This window comes from Macaca thibetana, chromosome 2 (assembly GCF_024542745.1).
Source record: "Macaca thibetana thibetana isolate TM-01 chromosome 2, ASM2454274v1, whole genome shotgun sequence".
In the NCBI taxonomy this organism is placed as follows: domain Eukaryota; kingdom Metazoa; phylum Chordata; class Mammalia; order Primates; family Cercopithecidae; genus Macaca; species Macaca thibetana.
The window spans coordinates 74,498,432-74,518,908 of NC_065579.1; the positions used below are offsets into that span (position 1 = coordinate 74,498,432).

General features: G+C 35.6%; 1 protein-coding gene and 1 non-coding gene across 3 annotated transcripts in view; both read right to left on the reverse strand.

Annotated features, from left to right (window-relative positions):
• Window positions 1-2,691: 2,691 nt before the first annotated feature.
• Window positions 2,692-20,477, reverse strand: part of SLC2A2 (solute carrier family 2 member 2) — a 32,564-nt gene continuing 14,778 nt past the window's right edge. The window contains exons 4-11 of one of the 2 annotated variants that reach the window (XM_050780065.1): window positions 18,339-18,463; window positions 15,540-15,655; window positions 14,400-14,562; window positions 13,727-13,914; window positions 11,021-11,125; window positions 7,296-7,397; window positions 6,419-6,622; window positions 2,692-6,329 (exon numbers count right to left, since the gene is read on the reverse strand). In XM_050780065.1, coding sequence (XP_050636022.1) covers window positions 6,129-6,329; window positions 6,419-6,622; window positions 7,296-7,397; window positions 11,021-11,125; window positions 13,727-13,914; window positions 14,400-14,562; window positions 15,540-15,655; window positions 18,339-18,463 — 1,204 coding nt within the window. In that variant the 3' untranslated portion in view covers window positions 2,692-6,128. The remainder of the gene's footprint in view (window positions 6,330-6,418; window positions 6,623-7,295; window positions 7,398-11,020; window positions 11,126-13,726; window positions 13,915-14,399; window positions 14,563-15,539; window positions 15,656-18,338; window positions 18,464-20,477) is intronic. The other variant, XM_050780066.1, reaches the window with a different exon arrangement.
• LOC126949572 (U1 spliceosomal RNA) lies at window positions 3,053-3,216 on the reverse strand. The gene has a single exon (XR_007723846.1). It is a non-coding gene; the product is annotated as a U1 spliceosomal RNA (small nuclear RNA).

A 20,477-nucleotide genomic window follows, 5' to 3' on the forward strand; every position in this document is an offset into this window, starting at 1 on the left:
AGAACTGGAACAAGACAAGAATGTCCACTCTTACCACTTCTATTCAACATAGTACTGGAAGTCGTAGCCAAAAAAGTCAGGCAAGAGAAAAAATAAAAGGCACCCAAATTGGAAAAGAGGAAGTCAAATTATCTCTGTTTGCTGATGACATAATTTTATACCTAGAAAATCCTGAAGATTCCTTCAAAAGACTGCTAAACCTTATAAACAATTCAGTAAAGTTTCAGGACATAATATTAATGTACAAAAATCAGTTGCATATCTATACACCAATGATGCTCAAGCTGAAAGCCAAATGAAGAACTCCATCCCATTTACAATAGTCATGTACACACAGAAAGTAACTAGGATTATACATTTAACCGGAGGTGAAAGACCTCTACAAGGAGAAATATACAAAACACTGATGAAAAAAATAGTAGATGACACAAACAAGTGGAAGAACATCTCTTGCTCATAGATTGGAAGAATCAATATCATTAAAATGATCAAGTTGCCAAAGCAATATACAGATTCAACACAATTCCTATCGAATTAATAACATCATTCTTCACAGATTTAGAAAAAACAATCCTGAAGTTTATATGGAACCAGAAAATAGCCTGAATAGTCAAAGCAATGCTAAGCAAGAAGAACAAAGTCAGAGGCATCACATTATCTGACTTCAAACTATACTGCAAGCTTATAGTAACTAAAGCAGCATGGTACTGGCACAAAAATAGATACATAGATCAATGAAACAGAATAGAGAACGCAGAAGTAAATCCACATGCCTGAAACCAACTTGTCTTCGACAAATATAAACAATGGGAAAAGTATACCCTATTCAATAAATGGTGCTGGGAAAATAGGCTAGCCATATGCAGGAGAATGAAATGGGACCCCTTATTCTTACTATTTATAAAAATTAACTCAAAATGGATTAAAGGCCTAAATGTAATACCTAAAACTATAAAAGCCCTAGAAGAAAACCTAGGCAAAACTCTTCTGGACATTGGGCTAGGCAATGTATTTATGACTAAGACCTCAAAGCAAATGTAACAAAAACAAAAATAGATAAATGAGGCTTAATTAAACTAAAAAGCTTCTGCACAACAAAATAATAAGCAATAGAGTCAACAGACAACCTGCAGAATGGGAGAAAATATTTGCAAACTATGGATCTGTCAAAGGACTGATATCCAGAGTCTACAAAGAACACAAACAGCAAGAAAAAACAATCCATTAAAAAGTGGGCAAAGGACATGAACAGACATGTCCTCGAAAGAAGACATACAAGTGGCCAACATACATATGAAAAATTCTCAACATCACTGATCATCAGGGAAATGCAAATTAAAACTACAATGAAATACCATCTCACTTCAGTCAGAATGGCTACTATGAAGTCAAAAAACAACAGATGTTGGCATGGACACAGAGAAAAGGGAATGCTTATACACTGTTGGTGGGAATGTAAATTAGTACATCTATGTATTAATAAAACAGTGTGGAGAGTCTTCAAAGAATTAAAAATAGAACTACCATTCAACCCAGCAATCCCACTACTAGGCATCTACCAAAAGGAAAAAAAATACTATGTCTAAAAGACACATGAGCTTGTATGTTTAATGCAGCCCTATTCACAACAGCAAAATCATGGAATCAAAGTGTCCATCAATAGCCGACTGGATAAAGAAAGTGTGATATATATATATACACCATGGAATACTATGCAGCCAAAAAAAAAATAATGTCCTTTGTAGCTGGAGGCATATGCATGTGTGTGTGTATATCTATATATGAAAAGCTTATACATAATATCTTTGTTTTTTGATGGCAGATAGTAACAAATTACTATAGTTTTTAAATTCAATTGAATAAATAAACAGCACAGTAATTTTAAAAAATGCCAATATATACTATATTCTGAAAAATTGCATCTTTTGCAGATTTTCAAATATTTGACAAAAAATTTAATGTGTCAACTTAAAAATTTGAAAACCACTTATGTGTACTTTCTGTACTCTTATGACACTCCTTATAGTACTATAACTAGTTGTTTTCAAATCTTAGCTCTTTTATGAGAATGCAAGTGACTGAGGGTAGGGACTATGTTTTCTAAGCTTTGTATGTGTCACAGAACTTTAACAAAGTATCTTGTTCATAAAAGGAACTCAACTATCTGCTGAATTAAATTATTTTCATCAAACAGAGTCATTCATTTCTCTTCTACTGTTCTTATTTAATCTTCAGGTTAGTTTTTCTACTACTTATAATTAAAACAACTGCCAGATGGGAATAAAATTTGGCCTTAAAAAATCATTCACATTTTATTTCTAAAATGAGAATGGGAAAGTACTGTCAGAAGGAAATGAGTATACATAATAAACTAGTATCAGTTTTTAAAGTGTGTTTTTTTCTATATAAATGAAGCAACACTAAGCATTCAGAAATGTATTTATTGATATCAAACTATTGTATATATATACTTTTAACTCAAAGTAGTTTCTTTTCATGATCATGCACCAAATTAGCAGTAAAAATAGCAGCAGATGGATCAGAGTGGTTGTCAATAAACCTTTTCTCCCCAGGTCACTAATACATAATTGCCATGAAAAAAAAACATATATATGTATTTACATTTGACTCATCACCTTGCTTAGGACTCTACAGGGTCAGTTCAGCACAAGATATTGCTGAACTGCTGTATTTACTACATATGGAACAATTAAACTAGCAATAAGAAGTAGTTTATGCATGTATGCTGGCCTACATATATATACCTCTTTGGCAATTAGTGAGGATTATCAACAAAGTTTGGTCTTGTCTTGTGATTATAATTCTATTACATTACATTTAAATGTGATATACAGAATTTTGTTTTATAATTAGTTTTATTCTAAGAAATAATAGTACATGTAGATCCTGTAAAAATAACATAACTTATACAAAAGCAAATTCAAAAAATACAATAAAAACTCTTATAATCTTACTTAAGGAATATCAGGTTTGGATTTAGGAATTAGATAGCCTAGTATCTCTTCTGATTCTTTGTTGTTGTTGTGTTTTTCAGGGGAGAGCATGAACACAGTCCCCCACTACTACAAACTATGCAGTTGGGTTTCCCATATTTGGGGAAATGGCAGGGGTCAGCACATCCGGAGTATAATGGATGAGCCTTGCCCTGGGAAAACCACCTTTGTGATTGTGATAGCTCCCCTGCCAGGTAAGCAATCTCCTGATTCTTCCCATTCCCTCATTGTTGTGAGATTGTTTCTTTGAAGCAAGAAAATATTATCTTGAACTTATAAAACTCCTTTTTTTAAAAAGAAAAATTTGGAACTATCTCGTATATGATAATTCTTTATCCTAACAGTATGGCTATGAATACTAGTTCTAGGTAGCATTTATTGAGTGCTTTCTTTGTAGCAGGCACTATGCTTAGCACTTCATGTTTAATCCTCACAACTCTCTGAGGTAGGTAATATTACTGTGCCCATTTTACAAGAGAGGGCTCGAAACCCAGGTCCATGGAAGGCAAAAGACACAAATGGGGATATTAATATTCTGGCCTTCCTGAACTCCCCATTAGACTGTGAACTCCTTGAAGTGTAGGGGAGGGAGCAATGCCTTACTACATCTTAGTTGCATTACAGTGCTGACCATGTAGAGGAAAGTAGGGAGGAGGAAACTAAGATAGGACCTTTTCCTGGGAGTCATGACAGTGGGCAATCCTAGATGTAGCAGGTGAATGCCAGACCAAAAACTCTAATTCTCATACTTCAAACAAGTTAAGAGAAAAATCACATTTGTAAAGACATTAGAGTATACAAACACTTCCACAAAAATGAGGGAGTACCTGGAAAGTTAGGTGTTCAAATTCACATCTAATTTCCCTGGGATTAAATCTAATTAAGTAGTGTCAATTTTGTTTTTTATTATGATGTATACCATTGAAGACATATGATTTTTTATTATAGTAAGCTAGTTATTTGGTCCTCCTGTAAAGCTTTATCAGCTTCTTGTTTCCCTTTAATGTTTCTTTTCAACTCACATGTATCTCTGCAAGGAAAAAGTTGTAGAAGGGGGAACAATATAAGGTACTTAAATTTCTCTGAGGCAGAAAACTTCAGGGTCTGAATTTCTGATGTTTGTGGGCCAAAACAGTGAATAAGCACTTAAAAGTGGTCTTTGGAATTTTTAATTTAAATGTTTACCATTTATTCTGTTAGTAAATGAGATCAGGAGTAGTGATTTGATTAAATCACATATATCACCTATAAAAGTGTTAAGCTCCTTTATCATTGTTAACACTGGGCTTCCCAAAGGCCATTGGCATCCCAAAGGCCATCTTGTCTGCTGAGGAAGCATACAAGAGCCAACCAGGAGCCATTTTCCTGCTCCTGCCCTATTTAGAGACCCTATATTTTTGTCCAGAGTTCACAGTTTAGCACAAAGATGTCCTCAGTTATTTAAGCTCATTTTGACTGTATCCTGAAATCCCAAGTGAAAATAGTTTATCCCAAATTGGCCCAAAAGAAAAACAAATCACACTGAAAAGAAACAATTTCTTGTTGTTTGGACTGCTAAATTACATATATGTGAACAACTTTAGAAAACAAGGCAAATGTTCAGGGTTTTTAATTATTTCACTCTTAAAAGAGTACTTTTTAAAAAGTGCTTTTCTTCAGTACACATTAAAGCAAACATAAGAAGGATTGATCAGTGCTCCAGTTGGTGGAGAAAACAGCCTAGGGATACGTTAGCTCCCTGCTAAGCTTTTGGGACCCATCAGAACTGTATTTCCATAATAGTAAAATTGACTGTAAGCTAAAGTCTCTTTAATCATCTATGTATTTCCAATTTGCCTATGTAGGTAAAGGCAGATTGATAGTGTACAATGCATGTTAGTAATGGCCATGTTCGTAATGGCCATAGAATATGATTCTAGTTTGACTAGAATCTGTATACACCTAAGACAAAGAAGGAAATGTCAAAGGAGACGATTATTTTATGTTAGGAACATACCATAAAACAATGTCTCTCCAGGAAAATTAAACAGGGATTTTTATGAAGTCTGAAGCTGAACATTTATGAAGTTTCAGAAGCCCACACTGAAGAATCCTCCAACCCTACCTTTTCAACTTATTTTGAGACATAATAATTCAGAAAATATTTTTAACAAACTGATCAATCCTTTACTTCAAATTTTCTTACATTAGATTTGATCAAACTTATTAGGAATTTGAGGTAATATACGAAATGTCTGACTCATGATTGTTTGAGTGCATGTGAAAACCAGGCTGTGCTCAATTAAAAAGCAAAACAAACTATAACTCAAAGGATTGTACCAGAAGGGAATCAACATGGTTTTATAATATATGTTAATGTTAACTGATGGCCCAGGCTATATGATCAGGTGAAACCCTTTTAGCGTTACATCTTGCAAAAGATTTGTCCATTAAATAAAGGAACTAAAATGGTTTTCTTTTATGAGTGCTGAAATATTTTGATAAGCCTACCAGAAATGAGAGTTTTTCTCTATAGACATATTTTAGTATACTCTGTAATCCATTCCACATGAAAATACAGAACAAAGGTAAAATTTTAAACAAAATACAAATTCTAGTACTCAAGAAAAAAGCTGAGTGAGATGAATGGAAGAGTTGTCTATTTTAACATGGAACTTATTGCCACTAGCCATATCTTCTTTAATATAAGATCTATGGGTAAGAAAATTCCAATTTAATGATATTCAAATATATAAATATTAGTTGCATCCTCAGGTTTCTAGTTATGTGTTAAAAAAATAACATGATATGTTGAAACCTCTTCAATTTTAGAAGAACCTTGTTATAAAGAACAGAGCTAAAAATGTTAGAACCACCTGCCCTTTAGTGTAACAAAATAAACTAGCCTTTTTGGTTTACTTAATTATAGTCTTACCATCAAAAATATATTCTCTAACTTAAAAAAATACTTTTTTGGTAATATTTGATGACATTTCTGATGAGAGCACATAAAAATAAAACAATACTTAAAGATGTATACATAAAATGCTCAAGGAATCATCATTTAAAAACAAACGATTCCCTTACTGTTTCTTTTCATGTCGAGAAACAGGGTTTTTTTTTTTTTTTTTTTTTTCACACAGTCTCTGTAGCTCCTAGGAATTTCATTTCTACGGCAGCTTTTGCCCTGTGGGCTGAGCCACTCTTCTTTTGGAATTCTGCAGCAATTTCCTCAAAAGACTTTCCTTTGGTTTCTGGAACTTTAAAAAATGTAAACAGGGTAAAGGCCAGGAGCACTCCAGCAAAGAGGAAAAACACGTAAGGTCCACAGAAGTCCTGGATAGAAAGCAAACACAGACTTCCAGTTAGCAGTTGTTTGACCCTCTCTTCTGTTCAGTAAATCTGTGAAATATTAGGCTGCTTACCACAATGTACTGGAAACACAGAGCTACAATGAAATTGCAGGTCCAGTTGCTGAATGCAGCTATTGCTAAAGCAGCAGGACGTGGTCCTTGACTGAAAAACTCAGCCACCATGAACCAGGGGATCGGGCCTGGCCCAATTTCAAAGAAACTGACAAAGAGGAAGATGGCTATCATGCTCACATAACTCATCCAAGAGAACTTATTCTGAGGAAAAAAACAAAAACAATAGTGGGACTGAGATCATTAGCTGCTTTTTCCTTTAGCTAAGTAGCCTCTGAGTTCAGAGGCAGGCATACATCTTTTTCTAATGTGTTTTGTTCAAGCAAGTCTAAGTTATTCTAGTCTGAGAGAAATTGTTCTAGTCTGAATCATGCTTAACTCTTTAGACTTAGATTTCTTATAAGGAAATCCTCTGGATTAGGATTTTCCTGGGAAAGAGGCAGGGCAAGGATCCAGTGACCTTTGCTCCTACTCATACAAGGTTTCCAGACAAGATGTATAGCTTCCTGTGAAGTAGTAGATGAGAATGCCAGGAGGGCAGAGGTTCAGGTACATGCCCAAGGTCACACAGGAAGCCATGTGGCAGAGTCAGCATTAAAACCCAGTTGGTGGTGAATCCAGAGCCTATGCTCTAACCATGGGTACATGGCCTCCCTGGATGTCAACCAGAATTTACATGCTGATATTCAGCCTTAAACCCAAGAAATTAATTCATCTTTTCTTTATGTATCTCCTTTGATTTTATGCTGTTGCTCTGGCTTTATTTCATAAGTCAGTCTCAAATATTTTTGAATACAAAGCACTTTTACCTGGACCACAGAGGTGCCAGGTACCATCATATGTTAATGAAAAACCTTAGTGTAGGCACCAAACTTACCAGCAGCACAAGTCCCACTGACATGAAGATGGCACAAACAAACATCCCACTCATTCCAATTAGAAAGAGAGAACGTCGCCCTGCCTTCTCCACAAGGAATACCTAGGTCAGTTTTAAAGAAGATTATCTCAGTTTTGTGAGTCACAAAATATTGACTGTTTACTTAAATCATTTTTACTGCCAAAGAGGTCATTTTAATTTATATAACAGATAGGAAGCAATTCCACCCTTCCATTTTACAGGAGTGAGATCGAGGTGGGAAGTGACTGCCCCAGGTGGCAGAGCTAGTCTCAGTGGACAGCGGGTAATGATCAAATATCCGCTTAATTTAGTCACATTGGTTTGAATAGGCCATTATAGAGATAGAAACATAGTGTTACCACTACTCCAGGATTATCACTTTGGGTACAATATTCAGAGACTGTACAGCTGGGGTCTCTCCCAGTAGATGTCCTGTACATTTAAAATGTGAAGGTTCCACATTTAAAAATGACATTAACTTCTTTTCTGATAACTATCCTAAGTTATAATTACAAGGGTCTGTGCACTACTGACACCGGAAACAGTACAGCTGTTCAGGTGTCAACTAGTCTCGTCTAATTTTCTCACTGCTTAATAAAGTCCTATTATGACCACTCACCTGGCAACATATGGAATTTGATAATTGTACCAAAATAGGCCTGCATTTTTCTGTGTATGCTTAATTGTATCTTTTGCCAGGAGTGAACTATTCATCTTAAAAGTTAGGACTTTAAAGCAAAGGGTTAAAATGCTTTCTTATCTTAACTGAGGAGATACGTCATTGATTCCTTTAGTTTTGTGGACCTTTGCATTAATGGTTAAGATTTACAATTAGCCAAGACCAGAGTTTGTTATACTCTTGCCTGATCCTTGGAATATTACCAAGGCTGGTGAGTCACTCTCCCTCTCACCCCCCACAAAACTTCCTGTCATAATTTCTCACTTTGGCGCCTGGTGAGCAAATTGGCTGGCTCATCAGCCTATCAGTAAATCAATAACAATCCAATGTCTTTAGTATAGTGAGCTCTGGTTCTGAAGATATCTTAGAAACATTTCACCTACAGTGAAAGCCTGTTTCTCAGAGGCACGCTCATATCAGAGTTTTAAATCACTTCAGATAGGATGATAAGCAAAGAGCACATATTTAATTATTGAGAAGGAAGTTGGAAAAAAACAGACTTTTCTCAAGTTCATTAAATATCTCTTTATAACTCTTTTATTATGATGTTCAAAACTGACTTGGTGCCACCATGTCAAGCTACCAAGAAAATAGAAGCATTTCTTTGTGAATAAGCTCCTTTACTATAAACTCTAAAACTGCACGTCTTGAAAATTGAGTTGGCCTCTGTCCCTGAGGCCTGGTGTGCACTCAGGATGAGTGTGACAAGGGGTGAGACATGGTCAGTGGCTGGAGATAGCTGCCCAGTCAGAACCCTCATCTTTGCCACAGTGCCTCACACAAATCCTGGGCGCTTAGTTGCAATTTGGTAGTCACCGCTTCTCTCTCAGTGTCATCCTGCCTTCTAGTTCCCTGCATTTTTCTTTCTGCTTTTTTTTCTGTCAAGATTACAGGCCCTCTTCTACCCTCCCGTTAGTGTGGAAGAAAATATAGGATGTGGAACACAATTAGTGTGGAGTTGGGAAAGTCTCTCTTCCCAAAAACAAATTGATGTTCTTCCAATTTGGTGAAACATTAACATATTCGGTGCATATTTCTATTTGCATATTTTTATTTGAAAATGCACACACAATTTGGTAACATTGGTTAACTTTGGGGAGAGAAACTGGATGACTGAGGGACCATCCTTTTTATACTTTATGAACTTTAAAACAATATTTCAAAAATTAATATAGTTAAACATTTTAAATGTGATCTGTAGTGCTGGAGGCTTAATTAATGATTAGGAGTGATTTTTAAAGATTATGTCACTACCCTGTTCAAAAACTTTCACAGAATCAAAGGATGAACTCTAAAAAGGTATATTCAAAATAATTAGGACACTGTCTTAAACAACTCCTCCCACATGAGTGGAATTGGGAGCAGGGTGCAAAAATGAAACTTTACAGCGGTTTCCCCTTTAGATTTTTTCAGAATTTAGGCTACCCAATCTTGACAATTTGATGCTTTACATAGAAAATCCTATTATACACAAAATGTTTTAATAATAATCTATTATAAAAAATATGTTGAATAATTTGTAAAAATTATTCCAGGAGACAAAAGGGTGAATAGTCCCTTGGATTGCACTTCAGAAACAGGTCTTGATTGATTTAGAGTGGCCTTTTGGTTTGAACAGGCCTTATCTCTAACGGTATGTCTACAGAATCATTGGCATTTCATTATTATCTGTTTTTCCTGCTCTTTCCAAGGTCCAGCACTGTTTAATGTGGTCTGGACAAACCTGCCTTTTGATCTGGGTAGCCAGGCTGTAATTTATTGATCACCCTAAGGTAATAGTTAAGAGTTCATGTGCGGAGAATGAAAAACAAGTGACTAAATTATATTGAGTATAGTATTGTGACCAAAATTGAAAATATACTTTTTGCTATTTTTACTTTGTTGAATAAAGATAAAAATAAGCTCAATGACTCTCATTCTACAGTGAATTACATTAGTTGGGGAGTTTTTGTCTTTGTCGTTGCTTGTTTACTTCTTAGATTATTATGTTAGATATTCTTGTCAGGTTCTTATATATTAAGAGTATATCTTATGTATTCTTACATAAGAATATATTTATATTATATATATTATATATAAATATATATATTTCCCACATAATAATGAAATGCCATGTTCTTATATATTAAGAATATATAAGATATATATGTCTTACATATTCTTAATATATATGAACCATCACTTCCTATGTATTCTTAATATATAAGAACCATCACTTCCTATATATTCTTAATATATAGAAACCATCATTTCCTATATATTCTCAATATATAAGAACCATCACTTCTTATAGAAAGTTATTTGGTTTTAAGAAGAGTATATGACCTTTTGTTGTTGTTGGAAGAAAGCAATAACATTTCTAGTTACGCTGTCACTTCCCTCATAATATCACACATACTCTCATGCATCACCAGAAGCCACAACTTTGTGAACTACTTGGAAGCTCTCTGCCCAATGACTTAATACCATTTGCTGAGTCTGCTTAACTTTGCTTAAAGGGTTAAATGTCTGTTAGAGAGGGCCTTGTTTGTTTATTTTTATATGTTTCCCCCAAGAAAAATATGTTTCCCCCAAAACATATTTTTGTATGTTTTCCCCCATGGTAAAAAAAGAATTTGAACTATGTAAAAAGAGGAATCTAAGTAGACCATCCAATATCAATAGAAATGACAAGCTGTCAGCTACTCCCAAGGGGTTTATGTACAGAGAAAAGAAGGAACCTAGGAATCTGCACAAGGAGGAAGTTCTCTGTGCCCCCAAGTGAGTTACAAATTCACAAATGAGTGACTAAATGGCATCCCAGCAGTGCAGAGAACCAGTGATTCACCCTCTCAGTTATGCCTAATCTCATTGCAGTGGTTGGCTTATTCAAACAGGACTCTTCTCATGACTCACTTGGGTTTACACACTTAGAGCATGTGTACAATGTCATTGATTGCTTTTAGAGCCCAAGTTCCCCCCGCCACACACATGCAATTTCTGGACTAAGGAACAAGCGGAGTATTTATCTAGAGCGTTGACTTACAGAGACAGCAGTGAAAACCATGTTTACAGCACCAACTCCAATGGTTGCATAAACAGGTTTGCTGATACCAGCCGTCTGAAAAATGCTGGTTGAGTAGTAAAAAATCTGCAAAGTAAAAACAGTTTAGCCTTTATCTTAAGAAGTCTGGCACTGATGTCTTTAAAGCAAGAAATATTTTAGATTGTTTATTTTTAGTTGTTTCTATGGCGCCATGCTCCCTAGAACTTCCTACAGATTTTCTTCTTCCAAGGAAGAGAACCCTCAGTCTTCCTTTAGTGTTTAAAGCTTCTGATTGCTTAAATGTCCTCCTTATATTTGGCTGAGAATTCTGCTACTGCATTTTCTTTATTTTTGTAAATACATTGAAACATTTTGTTAAAGTATAATATACATAGAAAAGTACACATAAATATGCAGCTTAATTAATTTTCACAAACTGAACACACCTATGTAACTAGCACTGAGATCAAGAGATAAATAATTTCCACCCCTCCGGAAGCATCTTAAATCTCCCTTTATCATTTATCTCAAGGAAACCATTCTTCCAACTCCTGACATCATAGATAAATTTTGCCTACTTTTGTACTTGATGTGAATGGAACCACATAATATGTATCATTTTGTGCCTGGCTTCTTTTATTCAACATTACCTTTGTGAGAATCATCCTTATTGTACATTGTAGACAGTTCATGATCATTACTATGTAGTATTTTATTGTATTAATATACCATGATTTACTACTATTCTATTGATGAGTGTTTAGGTAGCTGCCATTCCTAAATGAATAATTTACTATTCATTAGGCTATCAGAAATCCTAAATTCAATACTTAACTCTAGAAGCCACTTGCAATTTAGTTTTTTTTTGGGGGGGGAGGTGTGGGCGGGGGGTTCAGGTGTAATTGTTCTTTTTCCCTCCTTGTATTTATTGTGATTTTTGCCTTTTGCCTTCACCTTAATATTAAATAGACATTTAGTACCATTGACTGTTGACAGTTTAAAAAATTGTATTTTTAGAAAACTTTTGAAGCAAAACGAAAGTTAATGCTTACTCAATATATGTTTGTTGTAGCAAGACACATGATGTCAACATTTTTAAATGTCTTTTAGCTATTGATTATGAATAGTGATTATGAATAGTGCTGCTAGGAACATTCTAGTACAATCCTTGTGGTGGAATATGTATGTGTTTATAACTAGGAATAGAATTGCTGGACCATGGTATAGGCATATACTCAACTTTGATAGATATTGCCAAATAGTTTTTGAAAGAAGTTATGACGATTTTACAGTCTCACCAGCATGTGTAAGAGATCTAGTTGCTATTGCATTTAATCCAGAAAATTTCACTAGTCTCAGTAGACATGGAGAAATTTTGTTCACAACTTTTCTAATAGCCTTTTAAAATTTAGTTATGTTTAGATATTTATGTCTTTTAGGTCATTCTGTTATCCATTATCCTTTGTCATTCCTTCCCCACCTAACATGTCCTGTTGCTGGTACCTCTTCCCGCAGACAGGACTGAGGTAGAGGACTGTGCCAACTGTGTTCAGTGCATAGAGGCCTACAGCACACTTCACACTATCCCACCATTTTTAGGCTGCCCAACAGCCTCAGGTTCAACATTTCCTGGATTCCTCTTTAAGTCAGGCACTGGGATGGAAGCTGAAACAGTAAGGTTCAGAGAAATTAAATTTTGTGCCATTGAATATACAGACAGAACTGAGATAGAAGATATGATTTTGGTCTCTGAGCCTCAAAGTTATACAGATTATTAATAAAGATAAACATCAAGGACCTCTTAAAGGAGGACAGAGACCACAGTTGAGTTTGTGGAGTGAGGTTCAGGTCTCATTTTGTTTCAATGGATGGGAATTACTTCCTTTGCCTCCCCCAAGTGTTTGCCCATATCTCAGTCACCCACAAAGTGTCCCATGTGGATTTGGCATTGGCTCACTACAGCAAATGTCCAATTTACATTTTTAACAGCAACAAAAGGGGAGAAGTGTTTTTTGTTTGTTTTGTTTTTTATCTAGTTTCTTGACAAATGCTTAATTTTTTCCTCTAGTAGTTAATTGCCAGTAGAACCATCTTAGTCTGCATGATGCGGGGGTTTCAATGTAAGACCTAAAAGCTAGCTAGTTTAATGGTCAGTATGTTTTTCAATCATGTATTGTCTACTACCCTTAGTCACCAATAGCATGCCAGTTTACTGTATTATTTATTTTGTGTGCTGTCTCCTCAAATGGAGTGAGAGTTTCTTGGATGGCAGGAAACTGCTCTTTGCACCTGGCTATCTGGTATACTTCATTTAAACAGATGAAAGGAACCATGGATTCCGTTTGACTTGGGCTATCAGAAATCCTAATTTCAATACTCAACTGTAGAAGCTCCTTGCAGTTTTTTTGGGGAGGGTTGTATAATTATTCTCCTTTTCTCTCCTTGGATGTATTAAGATTTTTGCTTTTTGCCTTCACCTTAATAGATATACAGTACCATTGACTGTTGACATTTAAAAAAATTGTTAAGTAATTTTAGAAAACTTTTGAAGCAAAATGAAAATTAATGCCCAATGTATGTTTGTTGTAGCAAGACCCATGATGCCAATACCTTAAAATATCTTTTAGCTATTTAAACTTGTACCCCTTGTCTTCCCTGTTTTAATTCACTGTGCTCTTAAGAATTAGTGGGTGTTCTTAAACTTACCCCATTGATTCCAGAAAATTGCTGAGCTATGTGCAGCATCAGTGCCACTAGAATAGGCTGTCGGTAGCTGGAATTGGTGAAGAGCTGAATTATAGAGACTTTCTGCTCACTTGATGCTTCTTCTTTTTCTTTTCTCATTTCATTAATATCTTTGGTGACATCATCATATCCTCTGAGTCTTTTCAAGCCTGTGCCGGGAAATGATCGGGTTGAAACAACTCAAGTAAAAACAAAAAGAAATTTATTTTTATGTTAATGAAAGAGCTACTTTTCTGCATGCCCCGTTCTATTACTTAATAGCATGGGTGTTGGAAATTCTTTTTTTGTTAAATCCTGCTCTTTGATTTAAAAGAAAAATGGAACATTTGGCTTCCTCTTATGACAAATACAACTAGATCCTCATTATGTTAGAAGCATAATGCTGGAGGGATCTTTGAGAAACCTCTGGCTGAGTCTAATACCCTGTATATGGATTTCTGGTTTCGGTTAACTGAATGCCTATGGGTGCCAAATGACATGCACCAGTCATACAAAAGCGATTTTGCACATTCTTCTTACATTTAATCACCAGCTTCATGTGGAAGGCACTGTTTTACATTATATAACACACTGTTTTACATTAGCTGATAACGCTCAAACAGTAGGAAGAAAGAAGAACCATCCACAGACTTACTTTGCTTTGCTTTGACTTCCTCATCTAACTTGATGTAAAGGTACCTGGGACTTTCTGGACAGAAAAAGAGTAGCAGAGACTGAAGGATGGCTCGTACACCAGACAGGCCAAGCAGGATGTGCCACAGATCATAATTGCCCAAGATAAATTCAAGACCAACAATCTGAAAATGCAAAGAGGACGCATATCAACTACATAATACTTTGGATCTACCTTTTACACCAATTTGTTGAAAAAGTACTTTGACTATTTAATAGTAGTCTCTGACAACTTTGGAAACTATTAACTGTCGTGCCTCACTTTAACTAAATTAGGAACTATTTGCTATATAAGGAATTAACCTAGGTTCATTTTCATCAACTCCAGTTGGACAGTCAGGATGAGAATCAACCAAGCTTAAACAAAAATATATACTTGATATCTAAAGCAACACGTAGCTGTATTCTCCAGGCAACCAGATAGAATCTGGTTGTGCTAAAATCAGCCATGACTTTGGACCTTTGCTTGGTATTTCCTTCTTATATTACGCAGAACTTAAATAGAAAGGGGTTCCATAGATAGAACAATTACTGTCATGAGAACTATCTTCGTGATTCCTATGGCAATAGTTTATAGACTACCCTCTGGATTGTCATAGGCGTGGGGTCCCAGACTCCCTCTGATACCATAGGGTAGAAGGGAAGGATAGACTCAAATGAACAGGAGCTCCTGTGGCAATGACTTACATATTAGATTCCCAAGTAAGATGTTTAAAACAAAGGCAACCCAGGCAATCCAATCCTTGAAGTTTTCTATTTCTTATAATCTAAATGGAATAGTTTAACTCTAGAATAGCTCTGAAGTTAAGACCTGGCTTGCCAGGTCACCTCCAGTACTATCCCACCAACAATTCCAAGGGGAAAAGTGATGAGTGATAATAATTTACCTTTGAGTGAAAAAGTCTATGTCTCTACACCACCTCCGCTACCACTGGTAGAACTGGCTTCTCTTTCTGTGCTGGTCTATAGTGAGAGTGGACAGTCAGGGAGGGAGAAGATGAATGAAGTGGAGGAAGTACAGTAGGGGATGCAATAGTAGTAGTGGTACTGCAGAGGATGAAGTAGATGGGTGCGGTAGGGGATAAGGATGGGGAGTTTTTACCTGACTAATAAGAATGCCCGTGACAATGGCCAGCTGATGAAAAGTGCCAAGTGCGCCCCTGAGAGTGGTTGGAGCAATTTCACCAATATACATGGGCACCAGGCCTGAAATTAGCCCTGCATGAAACATGAACATAAATGTTAAAGTGCAACCAGGACTGTCTCAACAACAACAATTTGGTTTAAGTACAGTATATATCTTGAATAAAAGCCCTTCCCTGAGTTCACTGGAAGGATGAACCCTTGTTCCTAGGTATAGACATAGTTTGTGCAAGAGATATTTGATATGACCCCAAATGTAGTTGTAGTTGGAAATATGAATAGAAAGAAATGGTTAGTCATGTATTTGGCAGTTCTTCATTACATCATCTTATTTAATTAAAATTCTTGTTAATTTTTAGTTTACATCATAATGCCTTAGGTTGTCTTCAGAAAAGAAATTGAAGAATGTTTTAATAATATTCTTAATCAGGGCTCATGAGATTAAAGGAAATCAGAACATATCTCCACCAGCCTCTTGATAGATGTGAGAAACAGCTTGCCAAAGATCACAAGCAATAGAGCATTGGTGTGAGAACAATATGCCCTAACTGAATTTCCACAATGTAGAGGGGTTGGTGATGAGGGGGAAGGGGAGGTGCAGAGAGGTAGAAGAGGTTAAGGATCTTATGGACTCTTCCCCAGTTAGAAACCAGAGAAACTCAGCTCCTTTATTCTATTCAAATATTAGGCCTCAGAAAAAATTTTATTTGAAGAAAGACTTTTGGTACTTAAATGAAGACAGAGCATTTGAAAGCACTAGGTCATTCTGCCTTCTGAAGCTTTCTTAAATGCACATGTAATCAGTTGTGCTGGAAATGGAGTGTCCAGCCATTTGCTGATTGCATAAAAAGTTCAGAGACTATCAATAGGCAAGGGTGAATTAAATGTTTGGCATTTTCTTAAATATTTAAAAACAGGATTTGCAGAGGCTTCTTCTTAGAAACTACCTGCCTATCAAATTGAAATGGATGATCTTTGTGTAAAAGATGCTTTGACAATTGTTTTCAAAATACATCTTTTAATGCTTCAAGTTGTTCTTAATATCTCAAATGAACATTTATATGTGTGATATGGCATCTATATTTCAGCTGAATTTTACAGATGACTTTTAATGTGTAGCCTGTTGATCTTAAATTAAAAAAATCATTTATTTGCCTCTATTCTAAGTTGTACTATCTTTCTGTAATACCTAATACTATACCTGAAAAACAGAATAATGTAGATAAGCTCACAGGTCTGAAGTCACATGAACTTGAAGTCAAATTATATTTCCTATAATTTTTAGGAACTTTAATGCTCAGAATACGGCCAAACATAATATTAGAAGATGGTTGGGGAGTTCAAGTTGGTTGACTATGCTAGTTATAGTTTGTTTTGCAATGTATTTATAGCATTTATTTTCAGTTTTACCAAAAATATTTCATAATTTTTTTCACACTGTATTTTTTTAAATGGAGAGAAAAGAAAGAAGAATCATAATTGGGACTTCATTCATAGTGTTATTATCTGCATTTTATGGGAGAAGAAACTGAGGCTCAGATTTAGTGTTTAAGGCCAAGCAGAGACAGTGCCAGAATTTATTTGCTCTGAATCCAAAGCTCTTTCCACATTTGGGGTTGACTCTTTACCTTGATAAAGCTACACTGACCTTCAGTTATTTGTATTAACATTGAAAATAATAAAAAGAGATTTAATTAGGCTGTTAACTTCGTATTTTAGACTTTTGCTTCAACTGATCATTGAAGATACATGGAATTCAAGTCTTTTCTGTAGATAAAAGTGTTAAAAATACTTTTATATACAAATCTATGTCCTCACGACTCCTTCCCCATCCCCATGGATAGAAGTGCCTTGAAAGGCAACTCTAATTTGTGAAAATGGGTTAAAATCTCAACCTAGCACCATCAAAATCAGAGCTTCATTGGCAGAAGTTAAAGATTTAGCCGTTTGTTTTAGAGAGAGATTGAATGATTCTGCCTTTGTTCAGACGTCTGCTAATTAATTGCTTCTGAATGTTTGAAAAGCTGTCTCTAAAAACTAGTGATTCCCACTATTCAGAATAAAGTTCATGAGAGGAACCTCTTTCCTTTATTCTGAACTTTTAAGTATCAGCTGCTTCTGTCTGATTCCCTCTCCCTATAGACACCACCACCGTAATGCTTCACTCGGTCATGTCTAGAATCATACAGGGCTGGGGAATGTGGTCTGAGATGGGTTCAGAGTGTTAAGGTCTTGTCAGATAGAAGAGATGGAGACATGGCAGCCAGGTATTCCATCAGGGCAGAATTAAGGGTCATGGTATAGCAGTCTCCCACTGTCTGCTATAGCGCAGCAGTAATAACAACAGCTAGCATTTACTGGTAGCTTACTGTATGTCAGATTCTATGCGGAACATTTTACATGTGTTCTCACAATCACCCTATAAGGTAGATATTATTATCCACTTCATTTAATAAATGAAGCAACTGAGAATCAGAGTTAAATAATTTGTCTGTGATCATACAACTAGAAATGATGTCATTGTCATGGACAAGGACCTTGATAGCATCATAATTCCTACTTACTGGTCACAAACCCCCCTGACTCTGGATTTCAACTTTATGCTATTGCCTTTCCCTCTGTGATGTCACCCTAGACTCAAAAATATCCCTGAACGCTACCACATCTGCCTTTAGAGTTACTTTCAGACAAAGGTAGGGGTGTGTGTGTGTGTGTGTGTGTGTGTGTGTGTGTTTGAGAGAGAGAGAGAGAGACTTACCACAATATAGTCCTGATATGCTTCTTCCAGCAATTATAAGTATATGAGATGGTCCCAATTTTGAAAACCCCATCAAGAGAGCTCCAACTAATGAAAGAATGTTTGCTATTAACATGGCTTTGATTCTGAAATTTTAAAAAGCAAGGAATATAAATTCAACATCAAAACTTGCTAGAATTATTTGCTTTCAGAGCATGTTGAATTTTTTGTTTTTTGTTTTTTTTTTTTTTAACTTAAGAGCAATTATTTTAATTTTGCTGTAAAACCTAGTTGGGGAATCTTGAACCAAGATTGCTAATTTGACTCATCTATGGACTAAAGTATTAGTAATAAGCAAGATTTATGATGAAAGAACCTAGGTTGCATCCACTTGATCTCTACATGTTTCTCTTTTATTTTGAGTCAGGGTCTCGCTTGCTCTGTTACTCAGGCTGGAGTGCAAAGGCACCATCATGGTTCTTTGCAGCCTTGACCTCCCAGGCTCAAGCGCAGTCTCTACATTTTGATAGAGATGATTCAATCGCGGTGATGACTAGCTTAAGATAACACTTCTGACAGTTTTTCAAAGAGTTAACTAAGTTTTCTCTAAGTTGATTGTTTTAAAGAATAATTGCCTGGTGACAGCTAAATTCAATTCTGTAGTTGTAACCTACAACTTTCTTTTTTCTTTCAGTGGCACAGGTTTTTAATTGATCTAGATAGGAAAGGAACTTTCAAAGTTAAATTTCCTTTTGTATAAATTATTTGGAAGTAATTTAAAACTTACTTTAAGCCTTATCTAGAGAATTATAATTATCCTTATTTTAATATATGCCAGCATATTTCCAAAATCTATAAATTAATAGTGACCAGTGTAAAATACATAATAGAGCTGACAGTAGCAACAAAAACACTTTCAAAATTAATCAGATGAAAATTGACAACATTTGCAGATATCCGTTCCTTTTATTTCTAATTAATGGGAAAGCAACGTACACAGAAAACCTTTTTTTGCAGTCAAAAAGATAATAGTAAGGCCAATAAATGTCTGAGTAGACAGGTGTGAAAATGTTTGTGCCAAAAGAAATGTAAACGTCCTTGTTATATTCTATTTCACTGCTTCAAACTTTGATAGATGGGCTTTTTCTATGCAAGTGTCTTTAACACCAACAGATTTTTTTTTTCTGGAGCATAAAGCTATAAAGTCATATACTGCAGTGATTGTCTAACATCCACGTGATAGGCTAAATCATGTCTCCCAGCAGCCTACAGCATAATCCCCAGACCCTGTAAATGTTACCTCACATAGCAAACGAGATTTTGCAAATGTGATTGAGAAACTTGAGATGGGGAGATTATCTTGAATTATTTGAGTGAATCCAATGATGTAATCACAAGTGTCCTTATAAGAGTAAGGTAGAAGAGGAGCAGGTGATGTGATGACAGAAGTAGAGATTAGAATGTTGTGCTTCAAAGATGGAGGAAGGGGCCAAAAGCCAGAGAATATAGTTGGTCACTGCAAGCTGGAAAAGGGCAAGGAATGCATTCTTCCTCAGAGCCTCCAGAAGGAACAGCCTTACTGACCTTTTGACTTTAGCTAACTAAAACTGAGTTTGGACTTTTGACTTCCAAGACTATGAGAAAACATATTTGTGTTGTTTTAAGCCACTAAATTGGGGATAATTCATTACAGCAGCAGTATGAAATGAGTATAGGGAAACAGAGTGATTTAGAGCTGGCTAGCCCCAGAGCTACAGAGTAGAAAAACAGTTAAGGGGTGGTTAGTAGTTTAGACTATTGTGAAATGCTTTTTATCTACACAGGGACAGAGGGCAGGCAAATTCAATAATTGACCTTAACCAGTTGTTACCACCTAGCTAATAGTCTCTTTTATTAGGGGAAAAAAGATAAAAAGTCATAAAAGAAATAGCCTGGAAGAATCTTGGATGCCAGATTGCCCAAAAGTCCCTTTCCTTATCACCAAAGGATGCAGGAGCACTTTATATAATTTAAATTCTTTTAATGTCTGTTCAGATATGAGAAATGGCCACAAATAAATAATTTTAAAAATACATGAAATAGCTGAATCAGGGAAAAAGAAACTTAATTCTACCTAAGTATATTTCTTAAAATTTGACTCTAAATACTTCAGATAGTATA